The sequence below is a fragment of the Anolis carolinensis genome, unplaced genomic scaffold (assembly GCF_035594765.1).
Source record: "Anolis carolinensis isolate JA03-04 unplaced genomic scaffold, rAnoCar3.1.pri scaffold_11, whole genome shotgun sequence".
In the NCBI taxonomy this organism is placed as follows: Eukaryota; Metazoa; Chordata; class Lepidosauria; order Squamata; family Dactyloidae; genus Anolis; species Anolis carolinensis.
In genome coordinates, this window is record NW_026943822.1 from 3,930,689 (window position 1) to 3,952,841 (window position 22,153).

At 38.0% G+C, this 22,153-nt stretch overlaps 1 protein-coding gene across 2 annotated transcripts in view; it reads left to right on the plus strand.

Moving 5' to 3' along the window:
* agbl1 (AGBL carboxypeptidase 1) overlaps nt 1-22,153 on the plus strand; it is a 581,450-nt gene that overhangs the window by 322,348 nt on the left and 236,949 nt on the right. For both annotated transcript variants that reach the window (XM_062963555.1, XM_062963554.1), the window contains exons 20-21: nt 486-617; nt 11,024-11,200. In XM_062963555.1, coding sequence (XP_062819625.1) covers nt 486-617; nt 11,024-11,200 — 309 coding nt within the window. The remainder of the gene's footprint in view (nt 1-485; nt 618-11,023; nt 11,201-22,153) is intronic.

Consider the following 22,153-nt stretch of genomic DNA (forward strand, 5'->3'; position numbering starts at 1 on the left):
GAACTGCTAGGTTGGCAGGAGCTGGGGCTAACAGCGGGTGCTCACTCTGCTCCCGGGATTTGAACCTGGCACCTTTCGGTCTGCAAGTTCAGCAGCTCAGCGCTTTAACACACTGAGCCGCCGGAGGCTCCAATAGATATAGTACAATATGGTAATTTATTGCCAGTATTGTGCTATGCTAATAATATAATATTGTATGTAAATTTAATTTGTAAGCCACTCTGAGTCTCTTTCGGGGTGAGAAGGGCGGGATATAAATGTATTAAATAAATAAATAAATTTCCTGCTTCTTGGCAGAATGGGGTTGGACTGGATGGCCCATGAGTTCGCTTCCAACTCTATTATTCTAAGATTCTGTGATTCTATAATTATCTGAGTCCACACTGTCACATATCCCATTTCAAAACAGATAATGTGGGATTTTGTTCAGCTGGGTGGAAGGGGTTAAGGAAGCATTTAGCAACCTTCTTTTCCTTCATCCCCAGGTGTTTTGTGACTACCATGGCCATTCCCAGAGGAAGAATGTATTCCTATATGGATGCAGTATAAAGGAGACCTTATGGCAAGCAGGCTGCACAGTTGACCCCACTGTTGTCACCGAGGACGTTGGATATAGGGTAAGCCATGCTTTCTATAGAACAAACTGTATTTCTGCCCAGGTGCTGCTGATAAAATTGCCTCCTTCATTCACGGTTTGGTCCAAGCTTTTGCACTTGGTGTGTCAAAAATTCACCAAAAAACCTAGCATGACTTGGGTGGTGTGTCACTTTGAGAAAAAAAACCATAATTTCACAATATATAGAGTTTAAATAACAAGAATATATAATTGTAATATATAACTGTATTTAAGAAATCAAAAACTATTTACTACCATTATTTCTATGTACAACAATCTATGGTACCTCTTGCAATTTCCACGCTGATTTCTCTCTATTGTAGTTTCAATGTAGTCATGAATAATGAATGATATAATAATAATATAATAGTAATAATATAATAATATACTACAATAATAATAGAATAATAATAGAATGAATATATATATATATATATATATATATATATATATATATATATACACACACACACATACACATACATACAGTAGAGTCTCACTTATCCAACACTCGCTTATCCAACGTTCTGGATTATCCAATGCATTTTTGTAGTCAATGTTTTCAATATATTGTGATATTTTGGTGCTAAATTTGTAAATACAGTAATTACTACATAGCATTACTGCGTATTGAACTACTTTTTCTGCCAAATTTGTTGTCTAACATGATGTTTTGGTGCTTCATTTGTAAAATCATAACCCAATTTGATGTTTAATAGGTTTTTCCTTAATCCCTCCTTATTATCCAACATATTCACTTATCCAACATTCTGCCGGCCCGTTTATGTTGGATAAGTGAGACTCTACTGTATATATATATATGCACACACACACACACATATCTCTATATATAAAAGAGTGATGGCATCAGGGCAGCAGACAAAACAACAAAACTACAGGCCCCCTAACCTTGAAATTTGACAACACAACCCATCATTCACGGCTCTAGGTTGATACAACAAAAAGAAAAGAAAAATAAAGTCCTAATTACAGGGAGAGGAATAATAGTTTTTATCCAATTGCTGCCAGTTTGAAGGCTAAGCTCCGCCCACTTGGTCTCTTAGCAACCTCCTCAGCCCAGGGGACAGGCACAGTTAGGCCTCACTTAGGCCACTTCCACAGATTATCAGATTTTAACTGGATTATATGGAAGTGTAGACTCAAGGCCCTTCCACACAGCTATATAACCCATCTTATATTATCTGCTTTGAACTGGATTATCTTGACTCCAAACTGCCATATAATCCAATTCAGTGTGCATACTAGACATAAAGACAACCATACAACAGACATTCAATACCACCACTACCTCAACAATTTCTCACCAACACCACCAGACAATGCCACAGCAACGCGTGGCCGGGCACAGCTAGTATACATATATATGGATGACTATGTCTTTTGTGGCCAAATGTGTTGTGATTTGGTCCAGTGGTTTTGTTGTTTACTCCATCGGAATTATGCACACTATATCTATATATATATATATATATCATTCTATTATTATTGTAGTTCCTGCTTCTTAGCGGGGCTTCCTGCTCCTTAGCGGGGGGTTGGACTAGATGGCCCATGAGGTCTCTTCCAACTCTACTATTCTATGATTCTATGATTCTATATTATCATTTTATTATTATTATATTATTATTATATTATTCATCATTCATGACTACATTGAAACTAGTTATATCAACCTAGATGATGGGTTGTGTTGTCAAATTTCGAGGTTGGGGGGGCCTGTAGTTTTGTTGTTTTGTCCGCTGCCCTGATGCCATCACTCTTTTATATATATAGATACACACACACACACACACACATATACACACACAATATGTATGTACATATATATATATATATATATATATATATATATATATATATATTCATTCTATTATTATTCTATTATTATTGTAGTATATTATTATATTATTACTATTATATTATTATTATATTATTCATTATTCATGGCTGCATTGAAACTACAATAGAGAGAAATCAGCGTGGAAACTGCAAGAGGTACCATAGGTTGTTGTACATGGAAATAATGGTAGTAAATAGTTTTTGATATATTAAATACAGTTATATATTACAATTATATCTTTTTGTTATTTAAACTATACACATTGCGAAATTATGGGTTTTTTTCTCTCTCGAAGTGACACACCGCCCAAGTCATGCTAGGTTTTTTGGTGAATTTTGACACACCAAGCGCAAAAGTTTGCCCATCATTGATGTAGTTCTACTTTGAGAAGTAAGAGACTATAGTGACTTCTCTGGATGGAAAAGGGGTTGGAGTTACCCTCCCAAACAAATGTTTTGGCACATTGTAACAAATGGATCTATTTGCTGCATTTTTGAAGTATACAATTAAAAGATAATTAATGTGAAAATAAACAGAGGGGAAAGAACCATTAACTTGAGACCTAGGAAACACAATTAGAACAAACAGAATATTAAATTCTTATTTGCTAATGTTTATAAATGAGCACCACACATCTTACGTTCGACTTACCTACCAGCGTTTGAATCTAATTAAACTAAAGTGTTGATTATGAGGACAATTTCTATTGTCTTGAGTAGATAAATGGGACAAGGGAATTCGCATGTAGTTTATCCATTTGGTTGCATTGTGCAAGGACGAGCTAGGAAGGCACAGATCTTTATGGAAGAATCAGGCTGTGTGTACAATTTGTGAGCATTGGTTAGACACTGTGCATTTATGCGTATGTCTGTCTATGTCCATCTGTTTCTCTGTGTGAATGTCAACCAAGGAACGTATCCCACTGTGCTTGAGAAGCACGCCAACACCAATATCTGCCTGACACTTACCCAAAGCAGTTGAAACATCACTTAAAAGGCTGACATTTCGTTAAGAGGGGTCTCATAGGAATCTAACGTTAACAAGCAAAATGCATATCTAAGCACTGTCAGGATCTTTTTTTAAAAAAAGTTGTTGATGCTCCTTTTATCTGCGGGTGCTGAATATGATGGGCAAGCAAAATAGTAAGCAGAGAAAGAACTGAGTCCCCTTTGGGGTGAGAAGGGCGGGATATACCGTATATACTCGAGTATAAGCCGACCTGAATATAAGCCAAGGCACCTAATTTTACCACAAAAAAAACCTGGGAAAACATTGACTCCAGTATAAACCGAGGGTGGTAAATTTCAAAAATAAAAATAGGTACCAATAAAATTACATTAATTGAGGCATCCGTAGGTTAAATGTTTTTGAATATTTACATCAAGCTCAAATTTAAGACAAGACTGTCCAACTCTGATCAAATCATTATTCTCATCTTCTTCAATGTAAATGTCCTTATGTATCCTTTTAATAATAACTAGCTGTGCCCGGCCACGCGTTGCTGTGGCGAAGTATGGTGGTATGGGACTCCAGTATAAGCCGAGGGTGGTAAATTTCAGAAATATAAATACAGTAGAGTCTCACTTATACAAGCAAATCAGGCCAGCAGAAGCTTGGATAAGCGAATATCTTGGATAATAAGGAGGGATTAAGGAAAAGCCTTTTAAGCATCAAATTATTTATTTATTTATTTATTTACAGTATTTATATTCCGCCCTTCTCTCTCACCCCGAAGGGGACTCAGGGCGGATTACAATGAACACATATATGGCAAACATTCAGTGCCAATAGACAAACAACATTCAGTTTTGACAGACACAGAGGCATTTTTTAACATCTTTCCAGCTTCACGATTCCGGCCACAGGGGGAGCTGTTGCTTCACCGTCCATTGGTGGCTGTTCTTCCTCTTCTTTCCTCGTGAGCAGTTTTATGGTGTTGTAGATTAGTTAAATTAGCCTCCCGGATAAAGCGTACCTAAATTTTCCCTACTTGACAGATGCAACTGTCTTTCGGGGCTGCTAGGTCAACAGCAAGCCGGGGCTTTTTTTTTCTTTTTTAATGGTCGGAGGCTTAACCCGACCCGGGCTTCGAACTCATGACCTCTCGGTCAGTAGTGATTTATAGCAGCTGGTTACTAGCCAGCTGCGCCACAGCCCGGCCCCAATTAGGTTATGACTTTACAAATTAAGCATCAAAACATCATGTTATACAACAAATTTGACAGAAAAAGCAGTTCAATACACAGTAATGTTATGTTGTAATTACTGTATTTACGAATTTAGCACCAAAATATCATGATATATTGAAAACATTGACTACAAAAATGGCTTGGATAATCCAGAAACTTGGATAAACGAGGCTTGGCTAAGTGAGACTCTACTGTAGATACCTATAATTTATTAAATACAGTTATATATTACAATTATATATTTTTGTTATTTAAACTATATATATTGTGAAATTAAGGTTTTTTTTTTCTCGAACTGACACACCACCCAAGTCATGCTAGTTTTTTTTGGTGAATTTTGACACACCAAGTGTAAAAGGTTGCCCATCATTGTTCTAAACCCTTGTTTTTCTGATCTCTGGCGATGCAAAAACTCCTTTCAGTTGAAGGGCACAGTCTCTGGGGAACTCTGGACATCTGGTTCAGCCACGGGAGTAACATCTCCAGTATCTCTCCCAATTAAGGAAGCATCTGAACTATCAACAGCCGGCAGCTGTAACTGAAAGGAGCTCGGAGAACTGGGCAAAAGGTCAGAATAAGCTTCATCCTGGTCAAAGTTCATTTCTGGATCAGGTTCTGAAGCCAAATGTACTTACTTACTTAGGCGATCCCTCGTAGCTCGAGGACGATAGTCTTCCATCCTTGGTGTCTTGGGGGTGGGTTCTTAGGTGGCTGAAGAGACATATTCTTGACCCGCATATTCTCCCGCAGTGAGGACATTGGTTTCCAGGTTGAAGGCGGTCCCGGTTGGGGTTGGCTTGACGCTCCTTCCTCTTGGCACGTTTCTCCCTTTCGCCCTCCATTTGTGCCTCTTCGAACTCCGCAGCACTGCTGGTCACAGCTGACCTCCAATTAGAGCGCTCAAGGGCCAGGGCTTCCCAGTTCTCAGTGTCTCTGCCACAGTTTTTAAGGCTGGCTTTGAGCCCATCTTTAAATCTCTTTTCCTGCCCACCAACATTACGTTTCCCGTTCTTGAGTTCGGAGTAGAGTAGCTGCTTTGGGAGATGGTGATCTTTGGGCATTCGGACAACGTGGCCAGTCCAGCGGAGTTGATGGCATAGGAGCATCGCTTCAATGCTGGTGGTCTTTGCTTCTTCCAGCACACTGACATTTGTCCGCCTGTCTTCCCAAGAGATTTGCAGGATTTTCCTGAGGCAACGCTGATGGAAACGCTCCAGGAGTTTGGTGTGACGTCTGTAGACCATCCACGTTTCGCAGGCATAGAGCAGGGTTGGGAGGGGAAAGGCTTTGTAAACAAGCACCTTGGTATCTCTACGGATGTCCTGGTCATCAAACACTCTCTGCTTCATACGGAAAAATGCTGCACTCGCACAGCTCAGGCGGTGTTGTATTTCAGTGTCATCTGTAGTCCGTCCACGTTTCGCAGGCGTAGAGCAGGGTTGGGAGGGGAAAGGCTTTGTAAACAAGCACCTTGGTATCTCTACGGATGTCCTGGTCATCAAACACTCTCTGCTTCATACGGAAAAATGCTGCACTCGCACAGCTCAGGCGGTGTTGTATTTCAGTGTCATCTGTAGTCCGTCCACGTTTCGCAGGCGTAGAGCAGGGTTGGGAGGGGAATGGCTTTGTAAACAAGCACCTTGGTCTCTCTACGGATGTCCTGGTCATCAAACATTCTCTGCTTCATACGGAAAAATGCTGCACTCGCACAGCTCAGGCGGTGTTGTATTTCAGTGTCATCTGTAGACCATCCACGTTTCGCAGGCGTAGAGCAGGGTTGGGAGGGGAATGGCTTTGTAAACAAGCACCTTGGTATCTCTACGGATGTCCTGGTCATCAAACACTCTCTGCTTCATATGGAAAAATGCTGCACTCGCAGAGCTCAGGCGGTGTTGTACTTCAGTGTCGATGTTGACTTTTCTGGAGAGGTGGCTGCCAAGGTAGTGGAAATGGTCAACATTTTCTAATGTTACACCGTTGAGCTGTATTCCTGGCTTTGCAGAGGGATTAGCTGGTGCCTGTTGGAAGAGCACTTTGGTTTTCTCGATGTTCAGTGAGAGGCCGAGCTTCTCGTATGCTTCGTATGCGAAGGTGTTGAGAGTGGCTTGTAGGTCTTCTTCTGAATGTAGTTGGGATATGACAGCCCTAAAGCTGTGGGATGAAGTCCATAGACATCTAGTGCTAGGGGACCCTGGAATAGTTGAGAACAGTAGAGAACATAGGAAGACATTGCTTTCATTTTAGACTTTCTTGGGATACAAAAGCAAAAGGATTTTCTCATATTCTGTGTTGCCTGTATGACGGTTCAAATGGTTATTGGGGCTCTGGGTCTGGATATCTTTTGCCTAAGTCACAAACTTAAATCTCTTGCTATAACGTAGTATCATAGGCAGAAAATACCACAAAGCATCAGGATTCCTGGGCTAAGGAGAATGCAAACCCATGGAATTAATAACCGAGAGTGATTTTGTGTTGTCGAAGGCTTTCATGGCCGGGATCACAGGGTTGTTGTATGTCTTTCGGGCTGTGTGGCCATGTTCCAGAAGCATTCTCTCCTGACATTTCGCCCACATCTATGGCAGGCATCCTCAGAGGTTGTGAGGTATGGAGAAAACTAAGCAAAGAGGTTAATATATATCTGTGGAAAGTCTAGGGTGAGAGAGGTCAGTGTGAATGTTGTGTAGTTAATCACTTTAATTAGCATTGAAAAGCTTATCTGCTGTCTTCTTCCTGCCTCTGGGGCATCCTTTGTTTAGAGTCGTTAACTGCCCTTGGTTGATTCATGTCTGGAAATCCTCTGTTTTCAGAGTATTGCTTTTTATTTACTGTTCTGATTTTTGAGTTTTTTAATACTGGTGATTTTGTTCATTTTCATAGCTATAGGTGGCGTTATTTGCTCAGGTAAAAACGAAGGTGTGCACGTGAGAGCTAAACGGCCTTCAGATGAATATAAACCACCTTTCTCCAGAAGAGTATTTACACATAAAATCTGCCATTTCTTCTACTTCTCTTTTTAAATTAAAGACAAAGAAGAGATATATTAGGAGGAGACAACGGATCTTCACTTACTATTTGTCTGAAAGTGAAGATATCTAGTATGGAAGCCCTGTTAGGTATTCCCTTTCTCTGTTAACGATACATATCAATGAATAAATCTGTCTCTTTCATTTTCTTTGATGGCTGAATTTTAAAGCACAACCTCTTCTTATTACTTTTCCAGGAAGTTTACAAATTTCCAGTGTGTCCCCATAAATTTCCATGTTCTTTTCATATGCATCAAAAATTTCCAATGTATATGGTTTACCAAAGTACACATTGGGCTATATTTCTCCATATGTGTGTGTGTGTGAATATAATTGTTGCTAAATTATGCTGAAATTATATTTCCTTATTTTGCAATGTGTGTGTGTGTGCCCGCACATATCACAGTAATAATAATAATTATTATTTTATTGTATGACACAGCAAACAAGATAGATATGCTGGATTTCGTATCACAAAATCACAAGTCGAACACTTCCCAAGTGTCTAGGACTGTGTGATGTATTTTCGGATGATGCGCGCAGATCCCAGTAGGGTGGCCTTTTGCAGTTGGCAGATGGTGATTTTGTCAATGTTTATTGTTTCCAAATGCCGGCGGAGATCTTTTGGCACGGCACCAAGTGTGCCCATCACCACTGGGACCACCTGCACTGGTTTCTGCCAGAGTCTTTGAAGTTCAATCTTGAGGTCCTCATAGCGGCTGAGTTTTTATTATTATTATTATTATTATTATTATTATTATTTTATTATGACACAGCAAACAAGATAGATATGCTGGATTTCGTATCACAAAATCACAAGTCGAACACTTCCCAAGTGTCTAGGACTGTGTGATGTATTTTCGGATGCAGATCCCAGTAGGGTGGCCTTTTGCAGCTGGCAGATTGTAATTTTGTCAATGTCTATTGTTTCCAAATGCCGGCTGAGATCTTTTGGCACGGCACCCAGTGTGCCCATCACCACTGGGACCACCTGCACTGGTTTCTGCCAGAGTCTTTAAAGTTCAATCCTGAGGTCCTGATAGCGGCTGAGTTTTTCCTGTTGTTTTTCGTCAATGCGACTGTCACTTCGGAAGGCGACATCAATGATCCAAACCTTTTTCTTTTCCACAACTGTGATGTCTGGTGTGTTGTGTTCCAGAACTTTGTCAGTCTGGATCCGGAAATCCCACAGTATCTTTGCGTGCTCATTTTCCAATACTTTTGCAGGTTTGTGATCCCACCAGTTCTTTGCTGCTGGGAGGTGGTACTTGAGGCATAAGTTCCAATGAATCATTTGGGCCACATAGTTGTGCCTCTGTTTGTAGTCTGTCTGTGCAATTTTCTTACAGCAGCTGAGGATATGATCAATGGTTTCATCAGTTTCCTTGCAGAGTCTGCATTTTGGGTCATCAGCTGATTATTATTATTATTATTGAGGCGGGATACAACACAGTCAAAACACATCACAAAACACATACAATAAAATACAGATATTAAAACACATGGTACACGCTAGGCACCTAAAAGCAAAAGAATGAAAATTGTAGATACAGTATAGAAATATATTTTACGCGTGACATCTACTTAGTTTTTGTTTCAGGTGTAGTAGTTCCAGTTGTAGTAGTAGTGCTAAGGAATACCTTCTGCTCTGGTTCCTACAAGTCCCATAATGCCATAACATTGAGCAGTGACAGTCAAAGTGGTATCAAACTCCTTTAATTCTACTATGTAGATGCACCACAAATAAGTTTTTTTTATCATGTCAGAAGTGGTTTGAGAACATCCTGCAAGTCGCTTCTGGTGTGAGAGAATCGGCCATCTAAAAAGACGTTGCCCAGGGGACACCCAGATGTGTTACCATCCTGCTGGGAGGCTTGACTCATGTCTCCACGTGGGAAGCTATGGCTGACGGATGAGAGCTCACCCTGTCTCGCAGATTCAAACTGCCAATAATAATCGAGAAAAATAATAAATGTACCATATATTCTTGAGTATAAGCTGACCCAAATATAAGAGTAAAATAATACATGTAATAATAATAATAATAAATACAGGAAAATAATACATGTAATAATAAATAGAGCAAAATAATAAATGCAATAATAATAAGATCAGAGTGAAATAATAAATGTAATAATAATAATAATAATAATAATAATAATAATAATAATAATAAATAGGGTAAAATAAATTCTTTGTACACTTTTATTACGGTCAATGACCAGCTCATATCAAAAAGGAATTCTGTGTTTAGGCAGATTAACAACAGTTACTTCAGATGCTGATTATCATGACAGGGCAGCAAAGCATTGCTTATTTAATTTGTTGCCATTAGATTGCTGTGGTCAGAGAAAAATAATAAATGTAATAATACCAATAATAATAATAGAGAAAAATAATAAATGTAATAATACCAATAATAATAGAGAAAAATAATAAATGTAATAATACCAATAATAATAGAGAAAAATAATAAATGTAATAATACCAATAATAATGGAGAAAAATAATAAATGTAATAATACCAATAATAATGGAGAAAAATAATAAATGTAATAATACCAATAATAATAGAGAAAAATAATAAATGTAATAATACCAATAATAATAGAGAAAAATAATAAATGTAATAATACCAATAATAATAGAGAAAAATAATGAATGTAATAATACCAATAATAATAGAGAAAAATAATGAATGTAATAATACCAATAATAATAGAGAAAAATAATGAATGTAATAATACCAATAATAATAGAGAAAAATAATAAATGTAATAATACCAATAATAATAGAGAAAAATAATAAATGTAATAATACCAATAATAATAGAGAAAAATAATAAATGTAATAATACCAATAATAATAGAGAAAAATAATAAATGTACTATATATTCTCGGGTATAAGCTGACCCAAATGTAAGCCAACCAGGACCCTCACCTGAGTATAAGCCTAGGGGGGCTTTTTCAGTCTTAAAAAGGGCTGAAAAACTAGGCTTATACTCAAGTATATACAGTATATAATTATTAGTATTATATTGTATTACATTATAATATTAGTATCAATATCAATCTGTTTTTATTTCTGAAATTTACCACCCTCGGCTTCTACTGGAGTCAATATTTTCCCAGATTTTTTGTGGTAAAATTAGGTACCTCGGCTTATATTTGGGTCGGCTTATACTCGAGTATATACGGTACATCCACTCAACAGGTCCATTACTGAAATACAATTTGAATTTGTATAACTTTTTGACCACTACAGTTTTTTTTTTTTAAGATGAAGCAATGACTTTGTACTTCATGGCTGTGATGGCTTCCTTTTATGTGTTTCAGACTCTGCCAAAGATTTTGGACAAAGTGGCTCCTGCCTTTCTCATGAGCAGCTGCAGCTTCCTGGTGGAGAAATCTCGGGACGCCACGGCCCGGGTGGTCGTTTGGAGGGAAATGGGGGTCCTGCGGAGCTACACCATGGAAAGCACCTACTGCGGCTGCAGCCACGGCCTCTACAAGGTACGGTGATGCTGACTTGGAAAACCAGTTGTAATAACACTTATTTTGAAGCTTCTCCAAGCTGTGCGGGACTCCACCAGCCATAGATCAGGCTTCCTTAATGCCAAATTACAAGGCACGACTCATTAAGAAGAGGCCACCAATCCTGTAATCCAGGGGTCCCCAAACTAAGGCCCGGGGGCCGGATGCGGCCCTCCAAAGTCATTTACCTGGCCCCTGCTCTCAGTTTTAGACTTAGGCTCACCCAAAGTCTGAAATGAATTGAAGGCACACAACAACAACAACAACAACAATCCTACTTAACTTGACTATCTCATTGGCCAGAAGCAGGCCCACACTTCCCATTGAAATCCTGATAGGTTTACTGTATGTTGGTTAAAACTGTTTTTATTTTTAAATATTGTATTGTTCTTCCATTTACTAATATTGTGGTATGGTAATAATAGAATATATTGTGTATACATATAATATTGATACTAACATTATAATGTCATACAATATCATACTAATAATAATGTAACATAATAATAATTATACATTATATATTAAATGTAATATTACTAATAATATTACAGTATTATTATTATTATTATTATTATTATTATTATTATTATTATTGACACAACGATGTTGTATGACACAGCAAACAAGATAGACATGCTGGATTTCGTTTCACAAAACCACAAGTCGAACACTTCCCAAGTGTCTAGGACTGTGTGATGTATTTTCGGATGATGCGTGCAGATCCCAGTAGGGTGGCCTTTTGCAGTTGGCAGATCGTGATTTTGTCAATGTCTATTGTTTCCAAATGCCGGCTGAGATCTTTTGGCACGGCACCCAATGTGCCCATCACCACCGGGACCACCTGCACTGGTTTCTGCCAGAGTCTTTGAAGTTCAATCTTGAGGTCCTGATAGCGGCTGAGTTTTTCCTGTTGTTTTTCATCAATGCGACTGTCACCTGGGATGGCGACATCAATTATCCAAATGTAATTATTAATTATTATTATTATTATTATTATTAACTTCATTTCTATCCCGCTCTTCTCACCCCACAGGGGACTCAAGAGCGGCGTACAACATACATTTAGGCAAAAATGCAATGCCTCATTATACAAAGCAAATAAAACATAACATAAAATTAATAGAAACAATCAACATATAAATACAATTTAAAACCATTAACATTAAGATATAAAAACAGCATCTAGGTACACCCCCCCCCCCCCATTATCTTAAGGTCTTCTTTGGCTGTCTTGGATACATACATATACAGTAGAGTCTCATTTATCCAGCATATCTATCTTGTTTGCTGTATCATAAAATAATAATAATAATAATAATAATAATAATAATAATAATAATAATAATAATAATAATAGAGTCCTAGGGTTGGGAGAGACCCCAAGGGCCATCCAGTCCAATAATAATACGGTAATTCAGTAGAGTCTCACTTATCCAAGCCTCACTTATCCAACGTTCTGGATTATCCAATGCATATTTGTAGTCAATGTTTTCAATATATCGTGATATTTGGTGATAAATTTGTAAATACAGTAATTACAACATAACATTACTGCGTATTGAACTATTTTTTCTGTCAAATTTGTTGTATAACATGATGTGTATAACAGTATAGTAGTATAGTACAATATAGTAATATATAATGCTAATATTGTGCTAGGCTAATAATATAATATATTGTATGTACATGTAATATTGATACTAATATTATGTCATACAATATAATACTAATAATAATGCAACATAATAATAATTATATATTATATATTAAATGTAATATTACTAATAATATTACAGTATAGTGGTATAGTCCCCTTCGGGGCGAGAGAGGGAAGGGTATAAATGTAGCAAATAAATAAATAAATAAATGTTGTTGGGGTTTTTTTGCACGACAAATAAGACATGTGCAGTGTGCATAGGAATTTGTTCCTATTTCTTTTTCAAATGATAATTCGGCCCCTCAACGATAAGCGAGACTCTACTGTAGTTGAATCTCCGTATGCATTAATTCAACTGCTTGGATTTTTTTTTAATTCCATAAGGCAAATCTTAATATTGTGCCATTTTATATCAGGAACAGCAATGGACAGAACCCTTTTATACAATGAGACTTGTGCATCCGCTAATGCTGGAATCTAAGGTGGAGCCTGGAACAATTTTCTTTCTTTCTGTCTTTCTGTCTTTCTGTCTTTCTTTCTTTCTTTCTTTCTTTCTTTCTTTCTTTCTTTCTTTCTTTCTTTCTTTCTTTTTCTTTCTTTTTCTTTCTTTTTCTTTCTTTTTCTTTCTTCCTTCCTTCCTTCCTTCCTTCCTTCCTTCCTTCCTAGTACAGTAGAGTCTCATTTATCCAACATAAACGGGCCGGCAGAATGTTGGATAAGCGAATATGTTGGATAATAAGGAGGGATAAAGGAAAAGCCTATTAAACATCAAATTAGGTTATGATTTTACAAATTAAGCACCAAAACATCATGTTATACAACAAATTTGACAGAAAAAGTAGTTCAATACGCAGTAATGCTATGTAGTAATTACTGTATTTACGAACTTAACACCAAAATATCACGATGTATTGAAAACATTGACTACAAAAATGCATTGGATAATCCAGAACGTTGGATAAGCGAGTGTTGGAAAAGTGAGATTCTACTGTATTTATATTCCACCCTTCTCACCCTGAAGGGGACTCAGGGCGGATCACAATCCACATATACATGGCAAACATTCAGTGCCATTAGTCATACGACATATATAGACAGAAAGACAGACACAGAGGCAATTTAACATTTTCCAGCTTCCAACTTCATGAGGATATGCTCAATTGTCTACTTGTGACACTAGGTCCTTGATGGTAGTATTTTCTCATTCCTTTCTGCACGCTTCTGGAAGTTTTTATGGTGTTGTAAATTAGTTAAATTAGCCTTCCCGTATAAAGCGGTACCTAAATTTTCTACTTGGCAGATGCAACTGTCTTTCGAGCTGCTTAGGCCAACAGCGAGCTAGGCTATTCATGGTCGGGCACTCAATCTGACACAGTGAATACTAAGAGTACTACACAAAACCTGATAGGATTGGCAACTTCAGGATACTAGTAATGGGATGGAGTATTTTGCTACACCCAGAAACTGCAGTCCTCTTTAGGAAGTGCAAGGCAGGCCGAGGATCTTGGGAGGAACGGCTATTGCCAAGCTCTTCAATCCAGTACAGTAGAGTCTCACTTATCCAACATAAACGGGCCGGCAGAATGTTGGATAAGCGAATATGTTGGATAATAAGGAGGGATTAAGGAAAAGCCTATTAAACATCAAATTAGGTTATGATTTTACAAATGAAGCACCAAAACATCATGTTATACAACAAATTTGACAGAAAAAGTAGTTCAATGCGCAGTTATGTTATGTTGCAATGACTGTATTTACAACTTTAGCACCAAAATATCATGATACTAGCTGTGCCCAGCCACGCGTTGCTGTGGCAAAGTCTCGTGGTATGGAGAATAAAGTATTGAGGAATTGGTGGCAGTTAAGGTAAAGGTTTTCCCCTGACATTAAGTCCATTATAAATGGGTTATATAGCTGTGTGGAAGGGCCTTGAGTCTACACTGCCATATAATCCAGTGCAAATTAGATAATCTGTGGAAGAGGCCTAAGTGAGGCCTAAATGCCTGTCCCCTGGGCTGAGTTGGTTGCTAGGAGCCCAAGTGGGCAGAGATTGGCCCTCTAAACTGGCAGTAATTGGATAAAAACAATTATTTCGTTCCCTCTAATTAGGACTTTATTTTTCTTTTCTTTTTGTTGTATCAACCTAGAGGCATGGATGATGGGTTGTGTTGTCAAATTTTGAGGTTGGGGGGCCTGTAGTTTTGTTGTTTTGTCGGTCGCTGTGATGCCATCACTCATTTATATATACAGTAGAGTCTCACTTATCCAACACTCGCTTATCCAACGTTCTGGATTATCCAACGCATTTTTGTAGTCAATGCTTTCAATATATCGTGATATTTTGGTGCTAAATTCATAAATACAGTAATTACTATATAGCATTACTGTGTACTGAACTACTTTTCTGACAAATTTGTAAAATCATCACTTAATTTGATGTTTAATAGGGTTATCCTTAATTCCTCATTATCCAACATATTCGCTTATCCAACGTTCTGCCGGCCCGTTTATGTTGGATAAGTGAGACTCTACTGCAGGGGTCCTCAAACTTTTAAAGCAGAGGGCCGGTCCACAATCCTTCAGACTGTTGAGGGGCCGAATTATCATTTGGGGGGAAAAACGAACAAATTCCTATGCACACTGCACATATGTTATTTGTAGTGCAAAAAACAACAATAACAATGAAAGAACAATACAATATTTAAAAATGAAAATAATTTTAACCAACATAAACCTATCAGGATTTCAATAGGAAGTGTGGGCCTGCTTCTGGCCAATGAGATAGTCAGGTTAATTAGGATTGTTGTTGTTGTGTGTCTTTAAGTCATTTCAGACTTTGGGCAAGCTTAAGTCCAAAATTATTTATTTATTCATTTACTACATTTATTTACTACATTTATATCCCACCCTTCTCACCCCAAAGGGAACTCAGAGCAGCTGTATGTACATACAGTATATTATATTATTAGCATAGCACAATATTAGCATTATATATTACTACATTGAACTATACCACTATACTGTAATATTATATGTAATATATAACATATAATTAATATTATATGGTATTATTATTAGTATTATATTGTATAAAATGATAATATTATTATCAATATCATATGTATATACAATATATGATATTATTAAAACGGATATAAAAATATTATATTATAAATGAGGGCGGGGGCCAGGTAAATGACCTTGGAGGGCCACATCCGGCCCCCGGGCCTTAGTTTGGGGACCCCTGCTCTACTGTATAGATATTGAAAACATTGACTACAAAAATGCGTTGGATAATCCAGAACGTTGGATAAGTGAGACTCTACTGTATCTGATACTCTGCAAAATAGGAGGACTGGCCCTGAAATGTTTCTCATATAATAATTAAGAGTACATGGCTTTCTTCCAAGGAGGTCTTTGTTCCCATGGAGCTTGTTTGCTTTTACTTCATCTTCTGTGGATGGTTTGAATGCTTAAGTATTAACAAGCTTCTATGCAGCCCAAAGGCCATCACGGCAGCATACTTAATGTTTAAAATCAGCTGTAGACAACAAACTCAACAACAGTTCAGCAAGCAAATCTGACACATGGCCTCTATCTGATTAGATTTTTCTGAAAATAAATATTTGCTGCCTTAAGGAATGAACCTAAGAAAGTGAGGTTCTCTCCGTGGCGTGTAGCAACAGAATTACATCACTCAAACACATTCCTAAGAAGCCCAGGCAAAAATGTGCAGGGGGTTGCTCGATGCACATCACATGTTCCCATTGCGATGCATTGCAGGGGAAAAGTGGGAGACCTGATAGTTAATTGCAGTTTGCAGCATGTGTTCCCTTGTTCTTCATCATGTCTTCAAATTCAAATTTATTTATTACAGTCGATGACCAGCAACAGAAAATGTACAAGCATCAGTATAGCGTAGAAAAGTATACAATTAGATACAGTAGAGTCTCACTTATCCCACACTCGCTTATCCAACGTTCTGGATTATCCAACGCATTTTTGCAGTCAATGTTTTCAATATATCGTGATATTTTGGTGCTAAATTCATAAATACAGTAATTACTACATAGCATTACTGCATATTGAACTACTTTTTCTGCCAAATTTGTTGTCTAACATGATGTTTTGGTGCTTCATTTGTAAAACCATAACCTTATTTGATGTTTAATAGGCTTTTCCTTAATGCCTCCTTATTATCCAACATATTCGCTTATCCAACATTCTGCCGGCCCGTTTATGTTGGATAAGTGAGACTCTACTGTATTAAGAAAAACATTGAAGAACAAGGTTAAAACACAGTATTGAATATGGTAGTTAAAACTATATAAAACACTAGCTTTGCCCAGCCACGCGTTGCTGTGGCTTATGGGAATCATTTGTTGGCCAGGTGGAATAGCAGTGAATATCCTCGCAGCCTCAAAGCCTGGCTGTTTTCTCCTTGTTTGGTGAGCTGGAATGCAATGGAATAGGACTGCTGCTAGGAAGCCTGGGTACTTGCGTTCTTGGGAATGGTTTTTTGGACTGCTAGAATTGCAATGAGTGGGTTGCTAGGAGACCAAGTGGGCGGAGCTTAGCCTTGTAACTTGCAGCAATTGGATAAAAGCAATTATTCCTCTCCCTCTAATTAGGACTTTATTTTTCTTTTCTTTTTGTTGTATGAACGTAGAGGCGTGGATGAAGGGTTGTGCTGTCAATTTTCGAGGTTGTGGGGTGTGTAGTTTTGTTGTTTTGTCCTAGGATGAAATTTCATTACCCTTTTATATATATAGACTAGCTGTGCCCGGCCACGCGTTGGTGTGGCGAAGTATGGTGGTATGGGAAATAAAGTATTGAGGAATTGGTGGTAGTTAAGGTAAAGGGTAAAGGTTTTCCCCAGACATTAAGTCCAGTTGTGTCCGACTGTACACTGAAGTGAATTATATGGCAGTGTGGAGTCAAGATAATCCAGTTCAAAGCAGATAATATAAGATTATAAATGGGTTATATAGCTGTGTGGAAGGGCCTTGAGTCTACACTGCCATATAATCCAGTTCAAATCTGATGATCTGTATTTTATAGGCAGTGTGGAAGAGGCCTAAGTGAGGCCTAACTCTGCCTGTCCCCTGGGCTGAGTGGGTTGCTAGGAGACCAAGTGGGCGGAGCTTTGCCTTCTAACTAGCAGCAATTGGATAAAAACAATTATTCCTCTCCCTCTAATTAGGACTTTATTATTTTTCTTTTTGTTGTATCAACCTAGAGGCATGGATGATGGGTTGTGTTGTCAATTTTCGAGATTTTGGGGTGTTTAGTTTTGTTGTTTTGGCGGTTGCCAGGATTCCATCACTCTTTTATTTATATAGATTTTGAAGGAGGGGGCGGGGAGGCACCAGCCAAGGCCACAGCACCAACCAACACTGCTCAAATGCCCGGTAAGGAGCCAGAAAGAAAAAGAAGAACATGCACAACATTCTTTATGCTTGCCATAAGTTTTAATATATAAAATCTTATTTCTCTCACTAAAGCATCATACCTTTCTTCTGTTAGATCAAATCTGCTAATTGTCAAAGGCCACCGTTATTTTGGTTTGTTTTTTTTAAGTTTCAATCTAACTTTAAAGCATTCTGAAATTGGATTATATGGCAGTTTAGATGGGACCTCGGTAGTTTCTAAGGTGCAACAAGATCCATTTGCATGTTAACATGCACAAAAGTACATTTTCAAAATTGGTCAACCCATTACATCTCTTTGTTCAGCAACTTGTAAAACTTTAACTTTTTGGTTTCTTCCCTTGCTCGATAAACTTTGACAAACCTTTCTGACGTCGCTTGAATGGCAGATCATTGATAACATCGGCTTTGTTTGAAATAGAAACAAATAGAAAAAGGCAAAACATTCATCTTTATCGCCAAGATTCTCCCCAACAGTGACAACTTCAATTTCTCCTATCTTCGTAAATCACTCTTAATTTCATTCCGTGTCTCCGTGGTTTATTTGCAAATTCATTGTTTCTGCTTTGCATAGTTCATCTTTGTCAGCGTAGTACTCACTGTTAACGTAAATAGCTGTTTCTATAAAATCTTAATTTGATTCATCACAACCAATTTTAAAGGAAATGGCTTTAATTCCTCTTTTTTCTTTTTATCTCATCCAAAATCGTTTCCATTTTCTATAGTCTCTCTCCTTTTTTCCTTTTTGTAAAAAACAAAAAAAACCCCAATTCTTTAGTATAAAACACAAATATGAAAGTGTCCTCCATCTGTTCTTTGTGCAACCAGTTCACCTTCCAAGCAGTTAAAAAGCCTGGGGGCAGAACACTCTCTGTTTTGTATGTTTTAGTATGTATTTTGTAGAGATACGTTTTGGTGTGTAACTTTTATGGAGGTACCTCTCAGTGTGTATGTTTGTAGTGTTTTTACTGTGCGTATGTATTTTCATTGTTTTCTAACCCTCCTTGAGCTATGAGGAGAGGCGGGTAAGAAATAAAATTATTTTATTATGACACAGCAAACAAGATATATATGCTGGATTTCATATCACAAAACCACAAGTCAAACACTTCCCAAGTGTCTAGGACTGTGTGATGTATTATTATTATTATTATTATTATTATTATTATTATTATTATTATTATTATTATTTTATTATGACACAGCAAACAAGATAGATATGCTGGATTTCGTATCACAAAACCACAAGTCGAACACTTCCCAATCTAGGACTGTGTGAGGTATTTTTTGATGATGCGCGCAGACCCAGTCGGGTGACCTTTTGCAGTTGGCAGATCGTAATTTTGTCAATGTCTATTGTTTCCAAATGCCGGCTGAGATCTTTTAGCACAGCACCCAATGTGCCGATCACCACCGGGACCACCTGTACTGGTTTCTGCCAGAGTCTTTGAAGTTCAATCTTGAGGTCCTGATAGCGGCTGAGTTTTTCCTGTTGTTTTTCGTCAATGCGACTATCACCTGGGATGGCGACATCAATGATCCAAACCTTTTTCTTTTCCACAACTGTGATGTCTGGTGTGTTGTGTTCCAGAACTTTGTCAGTCTGGATTCAGAAGTCCCACAGTATCTTTGCGTGCTCATTTTCCAATACTTTCCAATAGGTTTGTGATCCCACCAGTTCTTTCCTGCTGGGAAGTGGTACTTGAGGCATAGGTTCCAATGAATCATTTGGGCCACATAGTTGTGCCTCTGTTTGTAGTCTGTCTGTGCGATTTTCTTACAGCAGCTGAGGAGAAGATCCATGGTTTTGTCGGTTTCCTTGCACAGTCTGCATTTTGGGTCATCAGCTGATTTTTCGATCTTGGCCTTAATGGCCTTTGTCCTGATGTCTTGCTCCTGGGCTGCAAGGATCAGGCCTTCTGTCTCCTTCTTCAGGGTCCCATTCGTGAGCCAGAGCCAGGTCTTCTCCTTATCAGCTTTTCCTTCAATTTTGTCAAGGAACTTTCCATGCAATGTTTTGTTGTGCCAGCTGTCAGCTCTAGTTTGTAGTGCGGTTTTCTTGTAATGGTTTTTTTGTCTGCTGTGCTTTGAGGAGTTATTATTATTATTATTATTATTATTATTATTATTATTATCATCATCATCATCATCATCATCATCCTGACAATGGGCTTAATTAACCTCCTTCTAAAAATCCCCACTTTCTTTCTTCAAGACTCATGCCCTTGAGAACCTTAGGTAAAGTAATATTGAAGCACAATCAACTAAATTAAGTCTGCATCATTTCGGAAGGCAGATTAACTACATTGAATTGTATTATATGGCAGTATAGCCTCATATAATCCAGTTCCATGCAATTTATCTGCATTCTGACACTGTGGAGATCCTGTCTAGTAAAGTAGTTGCTTACAAAGTAACTTAATTTACTTAGCATGCTTAGTGTATTTAGTTCATTATACTTAATGAAGTAGCTGATAGAGTATTCTGCCCAATAGTATTATTGATACAAGGAGCGGGAGAGGAGGAGGATTTTGCTTTGCATTATTCACTTCATCTAAGGATGTTTTTTCTTCCATATTCAGAAAATTGGCAGCTCACCAAAGACAAAAGCAGTTACAGAAACAGAGAGGAAAACATATCAATGATGATTATTACAATGCAGTTAATAAGCAATACATTGAATCCAACCCCCTTACATACAAGTCCATTGAGGTAAAAGATTTCAGGAATCAATAGAGCAGCACACCATTGAAAGCGCTTTGCTGTCAGTCCCTCAAAAGCTTGACAGAACAGAGAAGTTTGTATTTGCCGATAGCAGGGCAACAGGGATGGATCCTGAGGAAAGTATCTCGAAAGCCTAGGAGCAAACATAAAGGAGACCTTCTCCTGTGTCCCCACCAAATGAACATGAGAATGTGGCAAGGCAGAGAGTAGGGACTTCCATGAAAATCTATAACCTTAGATCTCAGATATGTTCCATTTTAGAGTGAGCTCCTATGTACTTTTCTCAGTAAACCTAGCTGTCATTGAATGGAGAATGGTTTGAAGACAGTGCAGTTCCATCCCATAAAGTTCAGCAGATCTTTGCAGAAATCGTTTGGGACTCCAGGACTGTCCCTAGGTCTCTTGGAGAGAGGAATGCCAAGCATAACTTTAATATTCTCTTTATGGAGGGTATTGTTGCACCCCTAGGCTACATAGGCACCTCAAAACCACACTGTGTCGCACCTCAGGCTAAGTTCACCTTGCTATAGATACCCAGTCAGACACAAGGAAAGTCTTTTGAGATTTTTATTAAGCAAAGCAGGCTATAATTCAAGCAAGCAAGCAAAAAGGTAGTTCAAAGTTGTAAGGAATTAGTCAATAAGAATTCAATTGTTCACAAGGCAAAGAAATGTCCATTAATCCATGATGCAAGGTTCAAAAGTCCAAAGAGCACAGCAAGAGCAATAGTCCATAGAGTCTAAGAACAAGATCCAGAATCCAGAGGTCTAAGAGCGATAATCCACAAGGCAAGGCAATAGTCCATAGAGTCCAAGAACAAGATCCAAAATCCAGAGATCCAATAGAGTCCAAGAACAAGGTCCAGAATCCAGAGATGCAATAGAGTCCAAGAACAAGGCCCAAAATCCAAAGATCCAAGAACACAGACGAAGAGAGCATCCACCTAGATAAAGCAAAGAAATTGCTTTGACAAGGAGCAATCTGCAAAGCACCCTTTTAATAACAACTTAGAAAGGTGTTTCTTTTCCCACAGCTGGTTTCTCTTTTTTGCACCAAACGCTCACTTCTTCAAACCTGGGAACCCATCCAAGACAAACGGTCCTCTCTGGATAGTTCATT